The following is a 22423-nucleotide window of genomic DNA, read 5'->3' as shown; positions in this document are numbered from 1 at the left end:
TTAAGCTGGTCTGCAGTTTTACTTGTTGCTGGCTACCTTGCTCTTGCTTGTTGCTGGATCTCAACATTTTGAACCGAGAGAGAGATTTAGCTGTCGTACAAAGCTAAGACTCTGTAACATCACCTGTGTATAGATACTCCCTCAGGCATTTGTCTATAAAAATGGTCCTGTGGCGATGGAAAAGTTATGACGCATGGAGGCTTGAAATGCTGGAAACATGTAATAATTGATCTCAATGACCGTCTTCAGTATCATGCCTGCGTGTGCGTGTGAATTCACCAGTAGAACTAAGAAAAAAAAAAGTCGTTTCTGGGCTCATGGACATTAAGTGTCTGAGGGAGTGGCACTCGTCTGACAAGACGTTTGCAATCATCATATATATATATATATATATATATATATATATATATATATATATATATCTTTACAACCCTTCCTTTATGTTTAGTTGCTTCAGTTCGTGTCTATCCGTTACATCTCTGCATTGTATTACCTCCTATAAACCTAAATTTTTATTTTTTAATTTTTTTCTTACTGAAAGTTAAAAGAATTATTCACTCACTTTCCAGGTTTATTATTTATTTTTCCTTTTGACCAGGAGGTTTGACACCTTATCATTCTCGAGTGGTTGATTGGCCTTGATAAGCGGTACCCCTCCCCAACTTGACACTGCAAATACACTGCTTCTTTTGTTGGACTATTCGAACGGTGCCGGATAAAACATCTCATTCGAATAAAATACAAAATAGACCAAGGTGGAAACCCTAGCATAATAACGGATTCGATGAAGGGGGGGGGGGGAGTAGATAAAAGGCCCGAGTAGATCAATATATTGACTTGTATGATTTAAAAGTGACTATTTGAGTGACTAATGCATTGGTCTCAAACGTTGCATTAAAAGTTTATTAGTAAAACTAACTGTATCTACCTGGTGTTGCCCAGGTTTCATCATTGTAATATAAAAAAAAATATATATATATATATATATATTATTCCTTAATTGGAATTCATTTTTGAGATGAGCATTATATATTAATTTATTTTTATTTCGTACTATTATAAATATAATAAAGATGAGAATAATAGTTCGAAATAAAAATAAATTAATATTGTAATATAAGTTTTAAAAAATTTATTTTTTGGTTGCACATTTTTAAAAGTTAATATAGGGAAGGAAATAAAATTTTCTTTTTTATTATTATCCCTCTGCTGGTTTTACAAGTATTTTAATGGTGGATGCTCTGACGAACTACAAGCCCATGTACCCCCTTGACAAAAATACCCCCGACAAACCCGACAAGCAGCAAAGTCCCACCCCTACACAGTTGAGATCCCGAGATATAAGAAAGCCTTTTACTCTAATAGCTTCTTCCCCAGAATTGCAGGAATTTGGAATTCTTTTCCGGTTTCCTGATTCCCCAACTGTACTGACATGCAGAAGTTCAAGTGTAATGTGACCAGACATCTTGCTGCTTAACTCCCTACATAGTACCCCTGCAACTTAGGCCCCTGATAGTAACCCCATACATCAAAGTGGCAACGTGCCTTGTTTGGGGTGAAAATGTAATTTAAAAAAAAAAAAAATTCATTTCCAAGAAAACTAACATTAAAAGTAAAATTAAAAAGATGCTTCTGCAGTTTAAAAACCATGCTTTATTTTAGGATTTTCAAGTTAAACTCAGTTTTTACGGTTTCTTATGTTTACTAAATTGTTAGGTGAAAATAAAGAATGAAACCTCCACTTTTTGTATTTAGAATGGGTTTCTAAAATAATAAAATTTCAGCACGATCTGTAAACTGCAGAAGTAACAGAAGAAATGCAATATACATATACACACAAAAAAAAAAATCACAGAATATTATTAATAAAGAGAAAAGAGAAGAATAGATGGCAAAAAATGCTCAGTAATTGTTCACATAATGTAAGCGAGATAAGTGTTGAATATTTATCTTTATTACATCAGTTGATTTATTAAAACTATTGCCATCGTAACAATCTTCCTAACCAGAATAAATTTTTTTTTTCAAACAAACTGAAGCTAAAGATATTTTATATTGTTAAAACATATTGAAAGAATAAAAAATTTTTTTTTTAAATCACCAGGCAGAATCAAAAGTTGATGTGCCAGATGCAATATTATTTATATATATATATATATATATATATATATATATATATATATATATATATATATATATATATATGTTTATATATATATATATACTTTTTTGATGAAAATAATGAAAATAGTATTCCGACAAAATAGAGAAATAAAAAGAAAGAAACCGTATTATGTGTTCATCAACGTTTCGTCTTTATTTCATCCAGAGGAAGTCTCGAAATAAAGACGAAACGTTGATGAACACATAATACGGTTTGTTCCTTTTTATTTCTCTATATACTTTTTTGTATTATTTAGATTTTGTTCATATTATTTAGATTTTTTATTATTATTTTTTTTTGCATTATTTGGCTTTTTCAAACTACTATTCTCATCTTGTATCATTTTCACAACGTTCTGGTCGATATAACCTCCAACCTTCTTGAGGTTTTTCTTATCGAACTCAAGAATCTTCTTGTAAAATTCGTGAATTTGGACAAAATTTCGAACGAAACCCTTTACTTACTTCACAGGGGTAGCATGCTCTCGTTCTAACAGCCATGACTGAATAGAGGTTCTAATTAATTCGCAATTGTATTTTTCAGTCGCCCACACTAAGAATTGAACCTTGAACCTTCAGGAGAATATCATTTTTGCAACTGATTTTTCCCAGTACTCTAACCACTGCACCATGGGTCTTTGCGGAAACATAGATTTTGTTTTCATGTTAAAAACTTTATTTCATTCCAGGCATGATATATTTGCTAAAGACATAAAGAATTACTGTGATTAGAGCCAGATTTATAGTGGGTGTGCAACAAATTCACATTACATTTCAATTTCAGCATGTCGGTACAGTTAGAAAATAGAAAGAAGGGAATTTCTAAGCTGAGAAACCAAGGCAAGAAACTGTTTGAATAGAAAACGTTCGGCATCGGCAAATGTTAGGTGGGTTGGGGTATACAAGTGCAGATTTACATTTTAAAACCCAACTGCATGCATTAGATGCATCAAACTCTGATCTCTCTTCGTACTGACCGAATTCAAACAAACAAACAAAAAAAAAAAGAAAAAAGAAATAATTGGTTCAGTTGGGTCTGACTGAATTCCTTGCCACATTTAAACTTGTAAAATTAACTCTCAAACGAATCAATGAAATGGAGATATTTTTAACTTCATTAAATTCAAATAAATTTTAACCAATCAGACGGAAGCACAGTAACACTGACCTTAAAATAGGATTTAAATTTAAACGGTTTGTATTTTAAACTGACAAAGCTTGCAGTTGATTCGCCAATTTTATGTGAGTTCACTAAGTATATTAACACATGAAAAGTGAACTTTGTTGTCTGATCTGGTCTCACTATCTAAAGACTATATAAAGATACTGGCTTCCCGAGTTAAAATGCACCAAACATTGATTTTATTGCCCTTTTTTTTTTTTACTTTTCTTTTGCAAAACTTAATCATGTTATGAAAAAAAAATTTCCTTTACAAAAAAAAAAAAAAACCCCAAACCAAACACCTTGAATAAATATTTGCAAATATAAGGAATTTGAAACCTAAAAACGTTTTTCAAAATGACTAGATTTGGCATTAAATAATTCGAAAAGGGTTGATATGCCACAAAACAAAATAACTACACCTTGTTGTTTGAAGGTAAATGCATAACAATGAAACCATGTCATTAGGTGCAATTGATTACCTAATATAGATATCTTGTAGAATTAAAAAAACTCACACCAAAATAGCACAGCATCTAACATATCAATACTTGAGATATATATATATATACACACACGCACATAAATATATATATGATGCGATTATTTCTCTCTCTCTCTCTCTCTATATATATATATATATATATATATATATATATATATATATATATATATAGAGAGAGAGAGAGAGAGAGAGAGAGAGAGAGAGAGATGGACGATTCCAATATTTTTTCAAGATTCTGATACAATTACAGATTCCGATTCTGGTTATAAATCTCTAAATATTTAACTATAGAGTTGCTATTTTCCCCCCCCAATCATCGTAAAAACACATGTTAAATGTACAGATATTTTCTCAAGCGTAAAAAATACACTTGTGAAGAGATAGTCTATAAATTTTAGTTTTACCGGTTGTTTAAAATCGATAGATATTTGTTTTTTCTCATGTGTACCAATAGTGGGAGATTTTGCTTTAAAACAAAATCAAATTTAAAAAAAATTACAATTAAAACAATCGTTTTGGCATTGGGAAATAAGCACAAATTTTTCCCATTTTGATACCAATTCCAATATTCCCAAAAGTTTGGATTTTTCCTATTCCTGATTACGCTACATTGTCCCAACACACACACACACACACACATATATATATATATATATATATATATATATAGGCACCCTACCCTAGGATAAAGACTAGACAGAAAAAAAAAAAAAATCCAGAATGATAAAAGAAAAAAAAAAGTCGAATGAACACTGATGTTTAATAAAAAAATAAAAGAGTGGTTGAATCAACATAGAGTGGGAGGAGGAACAAAATACAGAAACTGCGAGAAATGACTTGTTCGGTTAATCACAAATTAAGGCTAATCAGAATAATTAAAATGGGATTATCTTTTGTTTTTTTCAAACATAACTGAATTTGAGAAATAAAGAATATCTAAGCATGTAAAAGCCTTACGATAACAAACGTTGATTAATTCACATTAATTATAATAAAGTTATGGTAACTGTTCGTGCATTTTTGTGAGGATTAGTTTTTAGTTAAAAAATGGGATAATATTGTAGTAAAATCCAAAATATTTAAAAACAACAGAAACAGAACAGTAAAACAAAGTAAAAAAAAAAACAAAAAACAAAAAAAAAAACAAGATGGAGGTTAAATGAAGGTCAATAAAACTTATCTTTTTTTAAGCTAACACTAATCCCCTAAAATAATAAGCAATATATTTTGCCAAATTCTTCATCCCTAAAGGAATTCTTTTCATTGTTTGACTAATACCAAGTTTGTTTTTTTTACATGGAGTTATCACTTATCAAGGCCCAGAGGCCACTCAAGGATAAGGGTTATTGCGTGTACAGTAATCAATGGGATAGTATCGTAGTAATCGTTAGTAATGGAGATTTGATAAATTGTCATTACTTAAGGGGGCGGTTTATCAGGAATTTTTTTATGTTGGACTTGAAGACATCTAAGTTGTAGTCAGGTGGGAAACAGGCAAACGGAAGAGAGTTCCACAGGTGTGCACTTCTAAGAAAGAAGCATTGTTTATGGAATCTACGTTTTGATTTCGGCACAGATAAAGAGTGGGGAAAATTATTGACAGTGGTTTTAGCTAGACGGGTGTTTTTCTTGAAATACTGAATGCTGTGCACAATTTTACCATTCCAGTCTGATCTTTTTTTTTTTTTTTTTAGAGGGGGGGAGTATGGAATTCTTGTTTACAACTTGGCTAAACTTCCTAAACAACGGCCATAATAGAAAGAATTATGAATCTGGTACGACAACCGCATCTACAACAGAATTCATACTAGTTGAATGTAGCTGGTTTCTTCCCTGGCTCGGTGCTACAATATTAGGCTGGCTGAAGATACAGGTTTCCTGACCTAAAATGTATTGAATATTGGTGTTATTGTTTATGTTTTTTTTCCCCCTTTTCTCTTCGCAAAACTCAATCATGTTCTGCAAAAACAAAAACCATTTTCCTCTACAAAACAACCAAACCAAACGCCATGAATAAATATTTGAAGATATAAAGAACTTGAAGCATAAAATCTTTTATCCATGCTGTAAAATAAAACAGCAAAACTTCTTCCCTGGACTGCGCCAATGGTTCTGAACCATGGTAGCCAATGCACTAAGATGTTGAACAAGGCTGCAAGAGATAGTTAACCAATCGTGATTCCGTCATTAAAGACCGACAATTTGTGAGAAATAAGAACTCGTGCTCTCAGCTGCCCACCAATACACTTGTGCCAGAAAGGTAGCTTGGTTCAGACACTCGTAAAATTTGAGATATAGAAACGTCAGTAAGAACAGCAGTAGCTAGAATGGGACGTTCAACATAAACATTGGGTTTGGTTTTATTTTTATAAACAACAAAGGATAAGAAAAAAAAAAAAACTATCATTGTAAAAAGATATAGCTTATGTTTATGCAATTGATATATCTGCTTGGCGGGAGAGAATGGACATAACTCAGGCATATCAGCGTTGGCTGATGCAAACAGCTGGTGCTAGCCTGCATGGTATCATTGTTGATGCTTACATGAAGATGCTGATGTTGATATTGGAATGAGGGGTTGGATAAACCATCAAGGTGGTTCATGCTCCAAGGACTAAAACTTCTTACAGAGAAAAGAGGAAAGACGGCGGGTTTGGTTTCGGTTGCTTTTATTGTTGCATCTTTCTCAATGAAAATCAAAGATGTTTTGCTTTTTTAAGTATTAGATGCTCCGTGAAGAAAAGAAAAGCGCCACTCTAAAACTTTGGTGAAAAGGAGGAGTTGGGAAAAAAAAAAAAAAAAAATGGTGGTGGTGGTGGTGTGGGGGGGGGGGGGTGAGAGGAGGAAAAAGAAAGGAGGAAAAAAATGGTTGTGTTATGTTAATTATGAAAACATGCGGCTTGCTTCAGTTATGTGCTTTCATGCATGAAAGTTTAGCCCTTATGACAATACAAGATTTGTGTAAGTAGGATGCTTAAAAGTAAGATGTGAGGTGATGAGATAGAGAGAATTGAGAGAGAGAAAGAGGTGAGTTGAGAGAGAGAGAGGTGAGTTGAGAGAGAGAGGGAGGTGTTGAGAGAGAGGAGAGTTTAGAAAGAGAGAGAAAGAAAGGTGAGTCGAGAGAGAGAGAGAGAGAGAGGTGAGTCGAGAGAGAGAGAGGTGAGTCGAGAGAGAGAGAGGGAGGTGAGTTGAGAGAGAGAGAGAGAGGTGAGTCGAGAGAGAGAGAGGTGAGTCGAGAGAGAGAGAGGGAGGTGAGTTGAGAGAGAGAGAGAGGGAGGTGAGTTGAGAGAGAGAGAGGGAGGTGAGTTGAGAGAGAGAGGGAGGGGTTGAGAGAGAGAGAGAGAGAGAGAGAGAGAGAGAGAGAGGAAGGTGAGTTGAGAGAGAGGAGAGTTTAAAAAGAGAGAGAAAGATGAGATGAGAGAGAGGGAGGTGTTGAGAGAGAGGAGAGTTTAGAAAGAGAGAGAAAGGTGAGTTAAGAGAGAGAGAAGGAGAAAGGTGAGTCGAGAGAGGTGAGTTGAGAGAGAGAGAGAGGTGAGTTGAGAGAGAGAGGTGAGTTGAGAGAGAGTGAGAGAGAGAGGGAGGTGAGAGAGAGAGAGGGAGGGGTTGAGAGAGAGAGAGAGAGAGAGAGAGAAGGAGAGGAAGGTGAGCTGAGAGAGAGGAGAGTTTAGAGAGAGAAAGGTGAGTTAAGAGAGAGAGAGAGAGGTGAGTTGAGAGAGAGGTGAGTTGAGAGAGAGAGAGAGAGAGAATTAGAGCGAGAAAGAGAGAGGCAAGTAAGAAAGAAGGAAACGCTTTTCATACACATTCTCAGAAACATAACTATGTGTTAACTGGGACGGATTTGTTATGGCTACAATAAGATGGCGTTTAACTTTTGTGTTTAGACTAATATCTACAACCAATGACGATGGTGGAGTCGTCAGTGTAAAAAAAAAAAAAAAACATTTAGAAATAAAAAGTTAAGATTCAAATGCTATGATTTTCCTTTCCTTCTCAAATCCCAAAACTCGAAAATGGATCTCAAAGGAGATCAATCCTGTGTTCTGCCCCTTTCTACAAATGAACAAAGAAAATGCCTCTGTTATATATAATGTCATTTTTAGTGGTTTCTAAGAAATAACAAGAGCGCTCAATTACTTTTAGAAGAGCATTTTAGTAGACACTATATATTAGTTTAATTTTCCATTGGTATCTTCGGTTTCGTGGAAATACTGGAAATTCAACCCAAACATTAAAGATACGAAATGTGACTAGTTCATTGGCCAATGTTTTGATAGTTGTGAAACTGAACGTTCCAATGGGAGATCAAATTTAAGTAGAGTGTTCATTAAATTTATGCGTGTGTGTTACGAAAGATTTGGAAAACATTGGAAAAACCTAAACTGATGTTCTTCTGACCCTCTGTAAAATATAAATAGATAAATATTTCACTCTTATTTCGATATTTTTTTCATAATCGAGCACTTTGCTGGGTTTCTCTCCCACGAATCTTACACAGGTGTGTATATATATTAGTGAGGAGATGATTCCAATATTTTCCCTGATTCCGATACAATTACTGATACCATACTAAATTTCCAATTCCAATACAATTACCTACTCCAATTCTTTATAAATTTCTAAACATTTAACTATAAAGTTATTTTTCCCAATCACTGTAAAAACACACTTCAAATGTGCATATATTTTCTCAAACGTAAAAACACACATTAATGGGGGGGGGGGAGTATCTATTGATTTTAATTCTACTGGTCGTTTCAAATCAATAAATATTTATTGGTTCATTATTACTAAAAGCAGTCGGAGATTTTCTCTCAGTCAAAATCAAATAAAAGATAATTAAAGGAATCGTTTTTGACATTGGAAAATAGACACACATTTTTCCGATTTTGATGCCATCAAAAGTCCCAATTTTTCTGATTCTCAATTCCGATTAATTGTCCCAACACTAATATATATATATATATATATATATATATATATATATATAAAAATGACACATCTAATGTTTGATATTCTTTCTTACGATATATCAATCATTTTAAAATCGTTTAATGCTAAAGTACAATGTCTATTATTATACTAAATGTGAGTAAATCAACGTTTGTTTCCATAAGTCTTTCTGCTTATATACTTTAATAACACAAAATACGTGCTAAAATATTCCTTAATTCTAGGATTAAATTATGTTTGCAAGAAATTTTGTTTGAATTTTTTTCATTAGCCATAATTTATAACTGTATAAGCTATCGATATATTTCTTTCACTCATTTTCATTATGTTAATTCAACCACTCTCTAATATTTATTAATATGTCTCTCTTATAATTTAGAAAAAAAGAGTAACTCTTTCGAGTTTATTTATACAATGCGTTTGTACACACGATAAACACATATGTAAATTAGATGGCAAAATAATCTACTTAGTTTTATATAAGGACTAGCCTGCGTGCATGGCATTGCCTGGGTGTTTGGAGGTGTGTGTTGAGCCAAAAAAAAAAAAAAAAGTGGCAGTAGGCAGGCAGGCTCGAGCTGTGACGCAAAGGTGGAAAAGAAAGTGAAAGAAAATCTGGCATCTTACCGCTACTCTATGACACGACCGAGACAATGACTTGCAAAAAAATCGATCTCTTCTTGTAGAAAACTGCTCAGTTAAGGGTGAAGGAATTGTTTTTGGCCAATTTTTTTATATTTGTCGTCCGAGATTTTAAGTTTCAAAATGATACTAATCTTGTGAAAATCCGTCACCTCTATCGAAAGTTTTAGGCAGACATACAAACAAACATACATACATACATTTAAACAGACAGGTGAGATTTATATTATAGATAATGTAGAAGCAAAATATATAAGATATAAAATTTCGTCTTTTTGTTGTTTTTTTTTTTACTTGGTACATTTTTTTTTTTATCTAGATTGTAAAATAACCGTTTTGGTCAATAATTCATCTTAAGTATCTTATCTTTTTAAGATTATATTTTAAAACTCGCCTTCTCTCTATTTCAGTTTGTATTCCTCCTCACACCACAACTCATTTTTGCAACCCCCTCTTTGTATTATTACAAGTCTGAATATTCTTTGTTTCAGTTTGTATTTCTCCTCACACCACAACTCATTTTTTCAACTCCCTCTTTGTATTATTACAGGTTTGCATATTCTGTTTCAGTTTGTATTTCTCCTCACACCACAACTCATTTTTTGCAACCCCCAACCCCCTCTTTGTAATACAGGTCTGAATAATGAGAAAATCTGAATTTTTTTTAACAAAAACTTTAAAATAACTTTTTTAGATTAAATTTTTTAAAACTTCTTTCAGAATAGAAAATCTTAAAAATTTAATAAAGAACATATTTCATATAGGTTTCATTAAAAATATTAAATAGTTAACGAGAAAAATAGAGATGAAAATTTCAAAAGGGCTGTATAACTGGTTACGCTCAATAGTAGTCCTCACCAGCGAAAGTCTTTGTTATTGTTATTCTATCATTATTATTATTTAAAACATTTTGTGTCCTGCTCTTTAGCGCAAGGACTAATTATCCAATAAAGAAGTTTAGTTTAGCACATAACAAGTAAAGTTAAAAAATGTTCTGTTAAAACATTATGGTGATCATATCTTTTCGCAGGCATCTTAATTATTTCTTTATTTTGTTTAATACTTATCAGTTTTTAGAACAAAAACACAAATTTTCATTTATCTTTCAACACGTTTTTCTTATCCTAAAATATGGATCACAATGTTATTGTGTGTATTTTCAAATATCGTTGACTTCATTTCCTCCCAAAATTTCAGAAAAATCAAACATTTATCAACAGGCCTCCAGGTGTGCTTCTCAACTGTATCATCAAGTGACCTGTGATACAGGTCAGCACTTGCTTTGACGTCATAATATGTAGTGAATTTTATTTTTCGAAACCAGGACAAATGCTTTATAAAAGAAAAACCATTCCACTCTCTTCTATCGTTTATATGAACTTATATTCAAGATGACTCTTCTCTCTTTTCGTTTTTATGTTCTTCTCTTTTTGATGGGTTAAAACTTCTTTGTTGTCTCTGCAATCTTCTATCACAGCTTAATTTATCAATTTCAACAATTCCATTCCTTCAGCAACCAACCCTTTCTAATTCCTTAGAGGTCTACTCACTTTTTTTCTTTTTGTTTTGTTATACCACCTATCTCCATTAAAAGCAATTTCTTTGCTTATTTCAAAAACATCCTTTGTACAAAGCAATTTAATCTACTTTGGACAACTTCCTCTATATCGATAAACCCTAACACTTTCATTGACAAATTTGATTATATACCCTGAAAACTTTTTCACTGAAAACTTTTTCACTGAATCCGACTCAAAATATTTTCTCCCATTACAAAACACTTTAAAGCAAAACCTCCAAAACCGTGAACATCCCTAAAAACTAATAATCGCCTCCCTAAAACTGGTGATCAACCATCATATCTTCCTATACATCGATGAACCCTAACTCTTATGGTTCTTAGAATGATTGATCTCTTGATTTGTTTCACATGAGCTACGGAATTGGAATTCGTAGTCCATATTTCACATACACAGGAATAGATTAAATACACACAGTCAATATACAATTGTCCCCTGATATGTGATTGTGATACATCTTTTCAATCGATGAGTTAAAAGTCGTACATGCTGCTTCAGTCCTGCAGGTTACCATTCACCAACCGTTACTAATTGTTTCATGGTATATCCACTTTTTGTGGACCACACATCTAATTTTTATTAAAACTAATTTTATTTGATCTTCTGCAGACATCTTTTGCACATGACCTAACCAATTTAATCTTCCGCTTTGGACAATGATGATCCCCGAACTCTACCATTGATGAATTGGTTCTTGCAGTTATAGACTTATCAGTTCGTTTCACACAGGCTATGGAATTGGAATTCATAGTCCATATCTTGGATGCATACAGAAGAACAGATCAGATACGCAGAGTTTACAAGTGTCTTCGGATCTTACTTTTTATGTGCTTTTGACACCTCTCTGCCATTGAGCCACCCATTGTAATTAGTCCACATTAAAAAAATATTTTTATTTTTATTCATTGAAAATCTTTATTGATTGAGAATTATAAAAAAAAGATTTTTTCCTCGGAATCAAAAGACAAATAAAATGGAATTTTTTTTTTTATTGTTTTGTTTTTTACAAATTACTAATTACAAAGCGACCATTTTTGGAGCGAGCTTACTTTGAAGCACTCATTAAAAGATGAGAAGAGGGCAACCCCTTTAAAATAGTACATAAACTTTAGATGGAAAAAGGACAAAAGAAAAACATGAATACCGACACAAAATAAATAAAAAATAAAACGAGCTTATAAATAAAATAGAAAAGCAATAAAAGATCAATCAATCAAATCTATAAAGTTGATAAAATTAAAACATTAAAATAAAATAATAAAAAAGAAACAACTTTATAACAAAAAAATTAACAAGCTAACGATTTCTTATTTTGTGTCCTGCTTTTGGAAGGAATAATTTACCAAGTGGGTTGAACAGTCACAGCTGGTAGAATTCACAGAGCAATTAGAGAGAAAAAAAAATGGAATTTGCTTTGATCCATTAAGAAACCTAGAAGATTGCTGAAAGATTTACTAATAATAAAAAAAAAAAAGGGTAATTTTTAAGAAAGTTAATTTTACAGGAAAATCTATTAAAATTAAAAAAAATATATATATAAAAAAAAGATTAAAAAGGTATGAATCCAGTCTTGAAATGACCAAAATATTTTTTTCTTTGAATCAAATACAAACTTAACAGGATTTGTTTTTCTAATATTCGAAACTAGTTGTATCTACCCAGCGTGGCTCAGAATTTAAAATAAACAAACAAACAAAAAAAAATGATTGATTTTTTTAGGGGACAAAAAAAAAAAAAAAAAAAAAATTACGTTTTGTCTTTTGATTTTGTGAAATAGGAATTTTGTTGATTTAGTGTATTTACCAATTCAAATGATGTGCGGTTTTGAAACATCTTGAAAATAAATGGTGTTCTTATTTACTTGCCTCCCCACAAGGGAAGAGTTTTTAATATGGGGAAAATCCAGCTCCACAAAATAAGACACTCTGGATAGGAACAAAAATAAAAATGGTTCCAGTTATGAAGGATTTCTTCTCTACTGACTAAGAACAGAAGTGAAGTGTAGTATCAGAACAGATACTACACTTTGTTCCTAGCCAACGGAAAACCTTGCTAATATTACATTCCTTTACTTATTATTAACTTTAATTATATTTAGAAAAACACATTCTTTTTATGCCTATTTTATTAAATTTATGTGAAAAATTAATTTCTTCTTAACTATGTTAACATTCATTTTCGTTTCCATTTATTTAACATATACCCAAATAATATTTTGCATTAAATATTATTTTCGTAGAAATGTTTGTAAATAAAATTTTTCATAAACAAAAAGATTTATTTTTAAAAAATCAGTTTACGGATGTTCTTATTTATTATGTCTAAAAAATATTTCACTTTCAGTATTTGTCATTTCTGTAAAAATCAGTTTACGGATGTTCTTATGTTCTGACCTACATTTTCAGCAAATTCAGTAACACCGTTTACTTCTGAGAAGTTTCAAAACCAGAAGTCATTTGGAACGGTAAAGGTACTAAGTTACTGGAATTTTTAACAAGTTTATTTGAATACTTGATGTTAATTAATTAATAGTAAAGAACAAGAAGAACAGGGTGGAATGATAGAACTGTCGCCCCAGAAAAGACGGCATGATTCCATTTCCATTTGATGAAATTCGTTTTATTTTTATTTTATTTTATTTTTTTTTTTGAAAGCTATCTACTAGTCGTCCAGTTGTGTACAAATCCCAGGAGCGATAAAAGACTTCTATCGTGTCTGAAAGTGACACAATGTTCAACGAGTGAGATCGGAGAAACGCTGCTGTACAACTCATGCTCTCTACCAATTCAGGTTATGACAACAGGCGATTGTCACAAATAACAGGGGCGCGCTCAGAGAGATGAAAACAAAGTTTCCAGCCACAGTTATGGTCTTTGGTGTGGTTTCAAGTGAGGCCCACAAGTCCAAAGAGATCCAGATTTGGCTTCAGAAGGAGTGCTATGACTTTGTACCCTTCTGTTACTGGTCCCCCTTCTCCCCCTACCTGAACCCGCTAGACTACTTTGCTTGGTCATACATTGAGAACATTACCATTACCTCCCAGAATACCAAAGCCAACCTGATCACCGTCATCCACCGAGTATTCGCCAAGCTCCCGCTGACACTTGTGGAAAAGGCCGCATTGAAGCAGTGATTGAAGTTGAAAGCAGCTATATTGAAGAGCTGTCAGCTATACTAGATAACGAATTTACCAGAATTGATTCTTTGAAATAAAAATTTAAAAATAAAGCTGTAGTGTTCTTTTCTTTAGGACAACAATTATATCATTGTACCCTGTGGATGCGAAACACAGGCATGTTTGAAATCACATTTTGCATAATTCAAGGGAGAGAAATTGGCATAATATTTTCTAAAGTTCATTTGGTACTTGTACAGTTTAATAAAGACATTAAAAAATGCAAATATCGAAAAAGGTTATACTTTACGAATCCGTTATGGAACAAAGTTCTTCGAAAAAAAAAAAAAAAAATTTCCACTAAATTTCATCAAGTAGTTTTTGTTTTACAGCGAAAAACAATTTGTTATGATACCAAGCAAAAGTTTCAATTTTTTGGAAGAAAAGTGAGTAATAAAGATGGGGAGGGAGTGAGTTATCTCCCCTTGGCGTGTTAAAAATTTCCATAATGGAAAAATAAAAACATGTTTTTCCGCTGTAAATAAAAAAAAATATTCGATCAAATTAAATCAAATTTTTTTCGTAGATCTTCAGTTCAAAACGGATACGTACAATATAAGCTTCTTCTTTTTTTTTCTTTTCGATATTTTCATTTTTGAATGTCTTGATTAAACTGTAACAAGTACCGTTCATTTTATTATTTCATAATAGTGAAGAACAGGCAATAAGATGAGATACACATACTTGCATACAAGCTTGAGGTAACATAACTAAATTAACTATATATGCATTTTTAAGTCCTCAAGGGAGAGAAATCTGTATAGTTGTACAAAATAACTTCTCTTGAATCTGTTTCGATGAATAAGAGAAAATGTTTTCACTGAAACAGTTTTCTTAGCTGGAATAAGTATTTTCAGAAAGAAATTAATGCAAAATAAAATATATTGGTGTCAAAAACATAGAGAGAAAAAAAAGAACGTAATAATAGATTAGTTCAACTCAAATATTGATATGTCAAATGGACTGCTCTTTGGGTCTGACTTTGAAAATCTAACAAAATAACTTTATATTAGATTATAAAAATGATTGATCGTTTAAAACAGCAAAAAAAAAAAAAAAAAGGTTTGTTTTCTTAATAAAAACTAATATAAATATCACTTACCTCATCACCCCCTCTGTTTCGGAATCGAAGCCATTGGCCATTGTCTTCACGTTGGTATTCCAACACATAGGCTTCAGTGTATTCCTGACCCTGAAAATGTACAAGAATTAAAAAATAAATAAACATAAAAATTTGTGCTATCTGAGCTTCTTTTAACATTTCACAAATATCTTACACTAGCTGTCCCAGCCCGGTGCTGCTCTATCTTCTTTGTATGCATATTTTAAATTAATTTAAAATTACAAGTAAAATTTTAAAAATAGGCAAGAAATGCTAATAAAATAAAATAACATTGTGTATATGAGAAACACTGACACACACAAACAAATGGTTAGAAAATGGTATTGAAAAGAAGGGTGAAAAAAATTTTTTTTTCAATAATAAATTAAATAATATAAGGGAGATAATTCATATTTTAAACGCCAAAGATTTACTCTTCTTACATTATTTATTCGTTATTTAAGATTGTGGCTGTTGTAACGATCTTACCAAGTGGAATAAGTTTTTTAAATTAACTAGGACCAAAGATATTTTAGTATTGTAAAACAACATGCTAAATAAAAAAAAAAGAAAAAAAAAGAAGCAAATTAGCTAGGCAAAATCAAATATCGATTCATAGCTACAACACTATTTGAGTCTTCAATTTTTTTTATAAATAAGATTCTGTAAACGTTTTGCATGTTTCTGCATATTTGTGTATTTAACACCTATACATGACTGGCACATTATTTTAAACTCAAATTTTATTGCGATAATTATTGAAATCATAATTTATTTTTTTAAATTCCTTTTCAGTCTAAACAAGGCATATTGCCACTTGGAGTATAAAGGGTTACTGTTATTTAGGATCGTGTCTGACAGGGAACTGCAGAGGATCTAGCAGCAAGATGTCTGTTCACATTACATTTAAACTTTTGCAAGTTAGTACAGTAAGGAAAAAAATGAAACAGGGCGGGAATTCTAAAGTTTAGAAATCCAAAAGAGGAAACTATTAGAGTAGAATGTTTTCTGGCATCTAGGAACCACAACAGTGAAGGGGTGGGATTTTGCTACTTGTCGGGTTAGTCAGGAGTATGATAGTCGAGGGGGCACAAGTGCTAAGAGTTCATTAGAACACATTCCATTAAAATATTTGTAAAAGAAACACAGAGATGCAACATTGCAGCGATGAGACAGAGGTTGGAGCTTGACTGATAGTGTGGGACCTATTAGATTTGAGACTCCTTTTGGGACCCTGTCTAAGAGTGACAGAGGCGAGTGGTAAATGCACCAGCTTGGATGTGGCAATGATACTCCATTGTGGCTTTCTAAAGATATAGGATATTTTCTGGTGTGAGTAATTTTCTAGCATGATAGAGGGAGCCTACCTGCTTTGCAGCAGCCTTGCCAATATCGTCTATATTATACTAAAATGACATTGATGAATCTCGGGCAACGCCGGGTATACACAGTTTGTTTTTAATAAAAGTGGGGAAAATAATAATTCCAATTTTAAAATTGGAATTAGATTAATTGCTTTGGGAAATGGTTACAAATTGCATTCTTTTAAATCATGGAGTTTTAATTGCAATGGATTTCTGAAGTTTCTCGAAATAATAATTTAATTGCCTCGTGTGCCTAACATTTGAAAACATACTGCAGCAAATAATCAAATCCTGCGCAAAATAAACTTTGCACAAAAAAAAAGAATGCAAAAAGATTGGAAAAACGAATTATTTTCCTAAGCATAATCCTTAAATTCCTTAAGGGAACCTAATTCTCACGGAGACAACAATAAAGCTTATTTAATTGTAATCCCGTCATTTTACTTTATTTTTTATAAAATTGATTGCAACATTTTAGATCTGGTGACACTGGTCTTCACTATTTCCAATGTTTAACATAATACTTAAACTGGAATTTTTTAGTTTAAGAAACAGATTTTAAAAATATTTACTTATTTAAAATCAACTTGATTTCGACGATATCTGCCTTCATCGGAGATAGAAACAGTTTTTTTTTGTTTTCTTTTTCCGTTTTCCTTTCTCATTGCAAAGTGTCACTAAATAAATTCCTAATCGACTTCACGCGAGCCAAACGGTCCTTCGTATTAGAACAATTAAAAAAAAAATAACTGTTAAATATTACACGGACTTTACTTTTTATTAACACTATGCCACAAGGAAGAAGAAAAAAAAAACAACAATAAAAGACATTTTCTGTGCTTGATGAAGACGTAGATTGGGAAAAAGTTGACTTTAAATAAGTAAAGAGAAATGTACAGGGTTGAACGATGAAGTTGTCGCCCTAAAAAAAACAATACTACAGCTTTATGTTAAAACTTTTATTGAAAAAATCAATTCAGGTAACTTGATTATTTAAAAGAGCTGACATTTATTCAATGTAGCCGCCTTCAGCCTCAATCACAATCTCAATACGGATCCAGATGCCTTTTCCACAAGCGCTGGTGGGAGCTCGGCGAATACTTGATGGATGGCGACAATCAGGCTGGCTTTGGCATTGTGGGAGGTCATGTTGGTGATGTTCTCAACGTATGACCAAATAAAGTAGTCTAGCGGGTTCAGGTCGGGAAGGAGGGAAGGTCAGTGATAGAAGAGTACAAAGTCATAGCAAGCCAAGCCTGGATCTCTTTCAGCTTGTAGGCCGATACCAAGTCCTGCTGTCACACCCAGGGTCTGCCAGCGACAACCTGATTGCACCAGGGGATTGCCACATTCTTCAGCACATCCAGGTACACTTTGGTGTTGACTTTTAAGTCGATTTTGAAGATGTGAGGTGGCATGATGTGGCCCTCAATTGAAACCACACCAAAGACCATAACCATGACTAGAAACTTTGTTTTCATCACCCTGGGCACGTCCTTGTTATTTGTGGCATTTTGAAGGTGCTGGCAATGGTCCTGCTGTCATAACTTGGATCAGTAAAGAGCATGAGTGTACAACAACACATTTACGATCTCATTCGTTGAACATTGTGTCACGTTCAGACATGATAGAAGGCTCCTATCGCTCTTGGGATTTGGACACAACTGGTCAACTAGTACATGGTTTACAGCAAAAAAAAAAAAGAAAAGAAAATCGGTTTTCACTGAATGGAAATGGAATCATGCCATGTTTTCTAGTGCGACAATTCTATCGTTCCACCCGGTAGAAAATTCTTTTGATCAATTTTGTAAGTCACTGGTTTTGTTTAAGTCTTAATCAAAAAAATGTTCCTAGTCTAACCAGTTTCTGAGCCGGTCTAGTTATTAGAAAAAACAAAAAAACAAACTTAAACTAAATCATATCGGGGTTAATAACATACTGGGGGGAAAAAATGTTAGTCTGAATCAAGTATCGATTTATCAAATGTATTGCTATGTGGGCCTAACTTTAAAAATCTGACAAGTTAACTTTATAGGTTAGGTTTAAGATAGTTTGCAACTTGTGGAGTCAAGCAGTAAAGCTGATGCATTCTCAAACGCTAAATTTATTGAGGTGTGAACAGTAAGCAAGAAGTTAAGTATCCAGAAGGTTGGATGTTCTTTGTGCCTTCAATATTTGTTTTATGGACTAGCACAAAAAAGATAGCAAAATAACACAACAAAATCATGACATACGAGACGAAAGGGAGATTCTTCTTGTTCTGTTGAAATTCCTCAGAAAACTGGTTAGGGGCTTTGGAGATTTACAGCCACCACTGAATATAGAAACTGTGGCACTGCTATTAAAAAGGCTTAGCAGATGATGGTTGCTGATTTAAAAAAAAAAAAAAAAAAAAAAAACAAACAAAAACTCTGTGTACTTGAAATAGCAAATATAAACAAACCCTGTGCTGGGTACACTACATTAAATCAAGCTTGTGTCACATGCTACCTGGGTGGAGCAGATGCTAGCTGGCTGGGGAGGCAGATGATAAATACCAACAAAAATGTAGAGGTAAAATACTAAACATTCAATTCAGCTGTGTAAACGTAAAAGAAATAAAATAAGTATTTATTACAAAAGTTTTTTTGCAAGCAAAATGTTGCTTATATTAATGCATAAACATTTTTAACTTAAAACATTTTATGGCTAAATAGAAAAACGAACAGATTGCTTTTCTTATTTATTTCAGGTCGAAATAATTTGTCCCAAAATGCAAATATTTCACTCTGAATAGCCATTTCTTTTTCTTTAGCATTGGTCCATGTTGTTTAAAAATAAAATTGGGATTGTTTTTGTTTGTTTTTGCAAACAATTATTTTTGTTTGAATATTTATTACAAAGACATTTTTCCTGCAGCAAATGTCATTTTTTTTTAATCAGCAACAAATTTTGCTATTTATTACAAAATCATAATACTGATGAAAAATGGAAATGGAACCGGTACTAACCTTATGCAGGTTGAACTGGTTTCCTCCAAAGGATAAATTCCATGGGAATATAAAATTTATCACATGTATATCCCTGTTAGGGGAAATGACGACGTTAGGTTTTTGCAACTCTTGCAGGGAGGTCAACGTCCTCCTACATACAGTGCCTGGAATTCCCAAATTGGTCACCCATCCGGTACTGACTAGGCCCAGCGTTGCTTAACTTTAATGATCTAATGAGAACCAGTGTGTCAACGTGATTATGTCGTACTCATAATACAGATACATTCTTTCGTATCAGAAAAGATCACGACACATCATTCATGAACAGTGACGCCATTCCTAAGCATAACTCAAATTAAATAAAAATAAAAAAAATATTTAATTGATTTCTACGATTCTAGATGGAAATATGAAGGGAAAAAATACTTGGTCACTTTTTTCCCCTCCATCTATAATATGTACAATTAAGTTTGCCAGAATTTTCACTTTAGACATGAATAGCTTTCATCATAAAATATCGATATTTCATTCTGAATAGCCATACCCTTTTCTTGAACGTTGGTCCATGTTGTTAAAAAGAAAACATCGTAATTTGATTCAATTTCTATGCAAATACGTTTATTCCTGCTTGGAATATTTTTTACAGGGAAGACCTTTTTCTTTTCTGCAGCAAATGTCAATTACAAATGGAAATTATTTTTTTCCATTAGCAACAAAGTCCATTATTTAATAATATATATGTATTATATATTATTATTATATATTATATCATATATAATCACAGAATCATAACACTGATACTGTCTTTCGTTTTATAATATCAAATAATTATTAGAAATTCTTATTTTCATTCAGATAGAAATTGCCATAAAAGGAATATGCAATATCCGAAAATTACAATATATCTTTCGTTCCAGTTTCTTTCAGAAAATACTTATTTTAGTAAAAGTGATGATTACAATGCAGACACTTAACTTTTTACATAAAAAGCTCAAAATCTATAAATTGTTTTAAAATTTCACACATTTTTGAGGCCAAAAAACAAGGATTTATTGCATAAATTGCATACCAGATAACAAATGTCAACTCAACGCACCAATTTAAAAAAAAAAGAAAAAGATTTAATGTGTGTGTGAGATGTTATTAGCTATTTTTAAACTTATGTAATTGTTATTCATGGAGTATTTTTTTTCAAATATAACTCAATCTCAGAACTAATGAATATTTTAGCATGGATTTTATGCCATTGGAATACATAGAAAAATCATTTAGTTCATTACAAACTACAGCTACTTTAAACAATTTAAAATAACATTTTTTTTCAAACATAACTCAATCCGAGTAATGAATATTTTAGCATGTACTTTGTGTCATTGTAGTATATAGAAAATCATTGAATTCACGGTTAATTAAAACAATTGAAACAGCATTTTTCAAGTATAACTCAATCCCAGTTTCAGCATGCTTTTTCTATGCAAAGTTAGGTGTGTGTGTACGTTATTGCGAAAACAAAAACATAGGATGCATGATGTCATAGTTTTTGAGGTGTTTATATTTGATGCGATTTCACTTGGTACAATAAAATGTTTAATCAATATCCCATGATTTTCCAATTTTCACATTTTAAAGGCAAATAAAAAAGGGTTTATGAAATGAATCACATGTCAGATTACAAATATCAACTCAACGCACCAACTGAAAAAACATATATTTTGATTAAATTTTAAATGTGCATGCAAGATTTTATTAACTATTTTTTAAACTTATGTAATAAAGAAACTTATTAACAGAAAAATTAATTGATTTACCAACACGCCTCAAAAGATTTGCTATCAAATAGCACCTTCCTTCCAGTGTCTTATTATTTTTGCTATTATTCAAAACCACTACGCCCCCAAAATTTCTCACATCTAGGTAAATATGTTGCTATTAGAGTTATGAAATAACGCAAACGTTTAAATGTCCATTATTATTTAGAAATTAATACAGAACACTACAATTAATATTTATAGTTTTTTGTTTTGTTTTTTCTTTTCACAAAAGGGTTGCCAGATATAAAGGCCTGGAGGCAACTCGAGGATAAGGGTTAATGTGTGTATTGTAGCCATTAGGATAATAGTGTAGTAATTGTTTGTGGTGGAAATTTGGTATGATTAGATTATTTGCGAGGACGGTTCAATAAGAACTTGTTTACGTTGGACTTGAAGTCAGCTAGAAAGTAGGAGTTCCACTGACGGGCAGTTCTAGGAAAGAAGCTTTGTTGATGGAATCCATGCTTAGGTCTAGGCACTGATAAAGAGTGAGGGAATTTATTGATAGTGGTTTTGGCTAGACAAGTGGGGTTTTTTTTTGTGAAAAATTGGCGAGAAAAAAAAATATATGCATATAGTAAAAATACTTCAGTGGGGTTCAGATGTGGGAGCCGAGAGTTCTTAAGATCTTTCGTGTGCATGGGTTCCTGCTAATACCTGCACTTTTTATTTTTATGAATTTCTCAAAATAAAAATTAAAAATGGTAAATAGGCATCACTTTTTAAAGATCATGGCTCCTGCATTCTATGAATCTGTGGTAGAGATATCCAATGATGGATCTACATGGTAGGAGGGATGAAGGAAAAGGTCAAAGAGCGAATTCTCCTCTTGAGGTCACCTGTATCAATGTATCATATTTTGCAACAAACACTTATCGCAGTCGACTGTTTTTTTTCTCCTGAGAATGTCATGACCTTTCACTCTTTTCTGAACTAAACATTATCTTGGTCACCACGCACAATTTGGAAGACAATAAAAACCTTCCAAAGGGACGCG

The 22423-nt window shown here is 32.4% G+C and overlaps 1 protein-coding gene and 1 long non-coding RNA gene across 5 annotated transcripts in view; one reads left to right on the top strand and one right to left on the bottom strand.

Annotated features, from left to right (window-relative positions):
* The window catches only part of LOC145254751 (discoidin domain-containing receptor 2-like), a 546415-nt gene that overhangs the window by 127018 nt on the left and 396974 nt on the right, over positions 1 to 22423 (bottom strand). For all 4 annotated transcript variants that reach the window (XM_080113491.1, XM_080113493.1, XM_080113492.1 and 1 more), the window contains exon 4: positions 15280 to 15369. In XM_080113491.1, the coding sequence (XP_079969617.1) occupies positions 15280 to 15369 (90 nt within the window). The remainder of the gene's footprint in view (positions 1 to 15279; positions 15370 to 22423) is intronic.
* Positions 1 to 22423, top strand: part of LOC145254752 (uncharacterized) — a 163998-nt gene that overhangs the window by 89809 nt on the left and 51766 nt on the right. The gene's annotated exons all lie outside the window — the stretch shown is intronic.

The sequence above is a fragment of the Euprymna scolopes genome, chromosome 30 (assembly GCF_053919585.1).
Source record: "Euprymna scolopes isolate OS-2025 chromosome 30, ASM5391958v1, whole genome shotgun sequence".
NCBI lineage: Eukaryota > Metazoa > Mollusca > Cephalopoda > Sepiida > Sepiolidae > Euprymna > Euprymna scolopes.
Note: the sequence above shows the minus strand (reverse complement) of the source record. Positions and strands in the feature narration are given on the sequence as shown.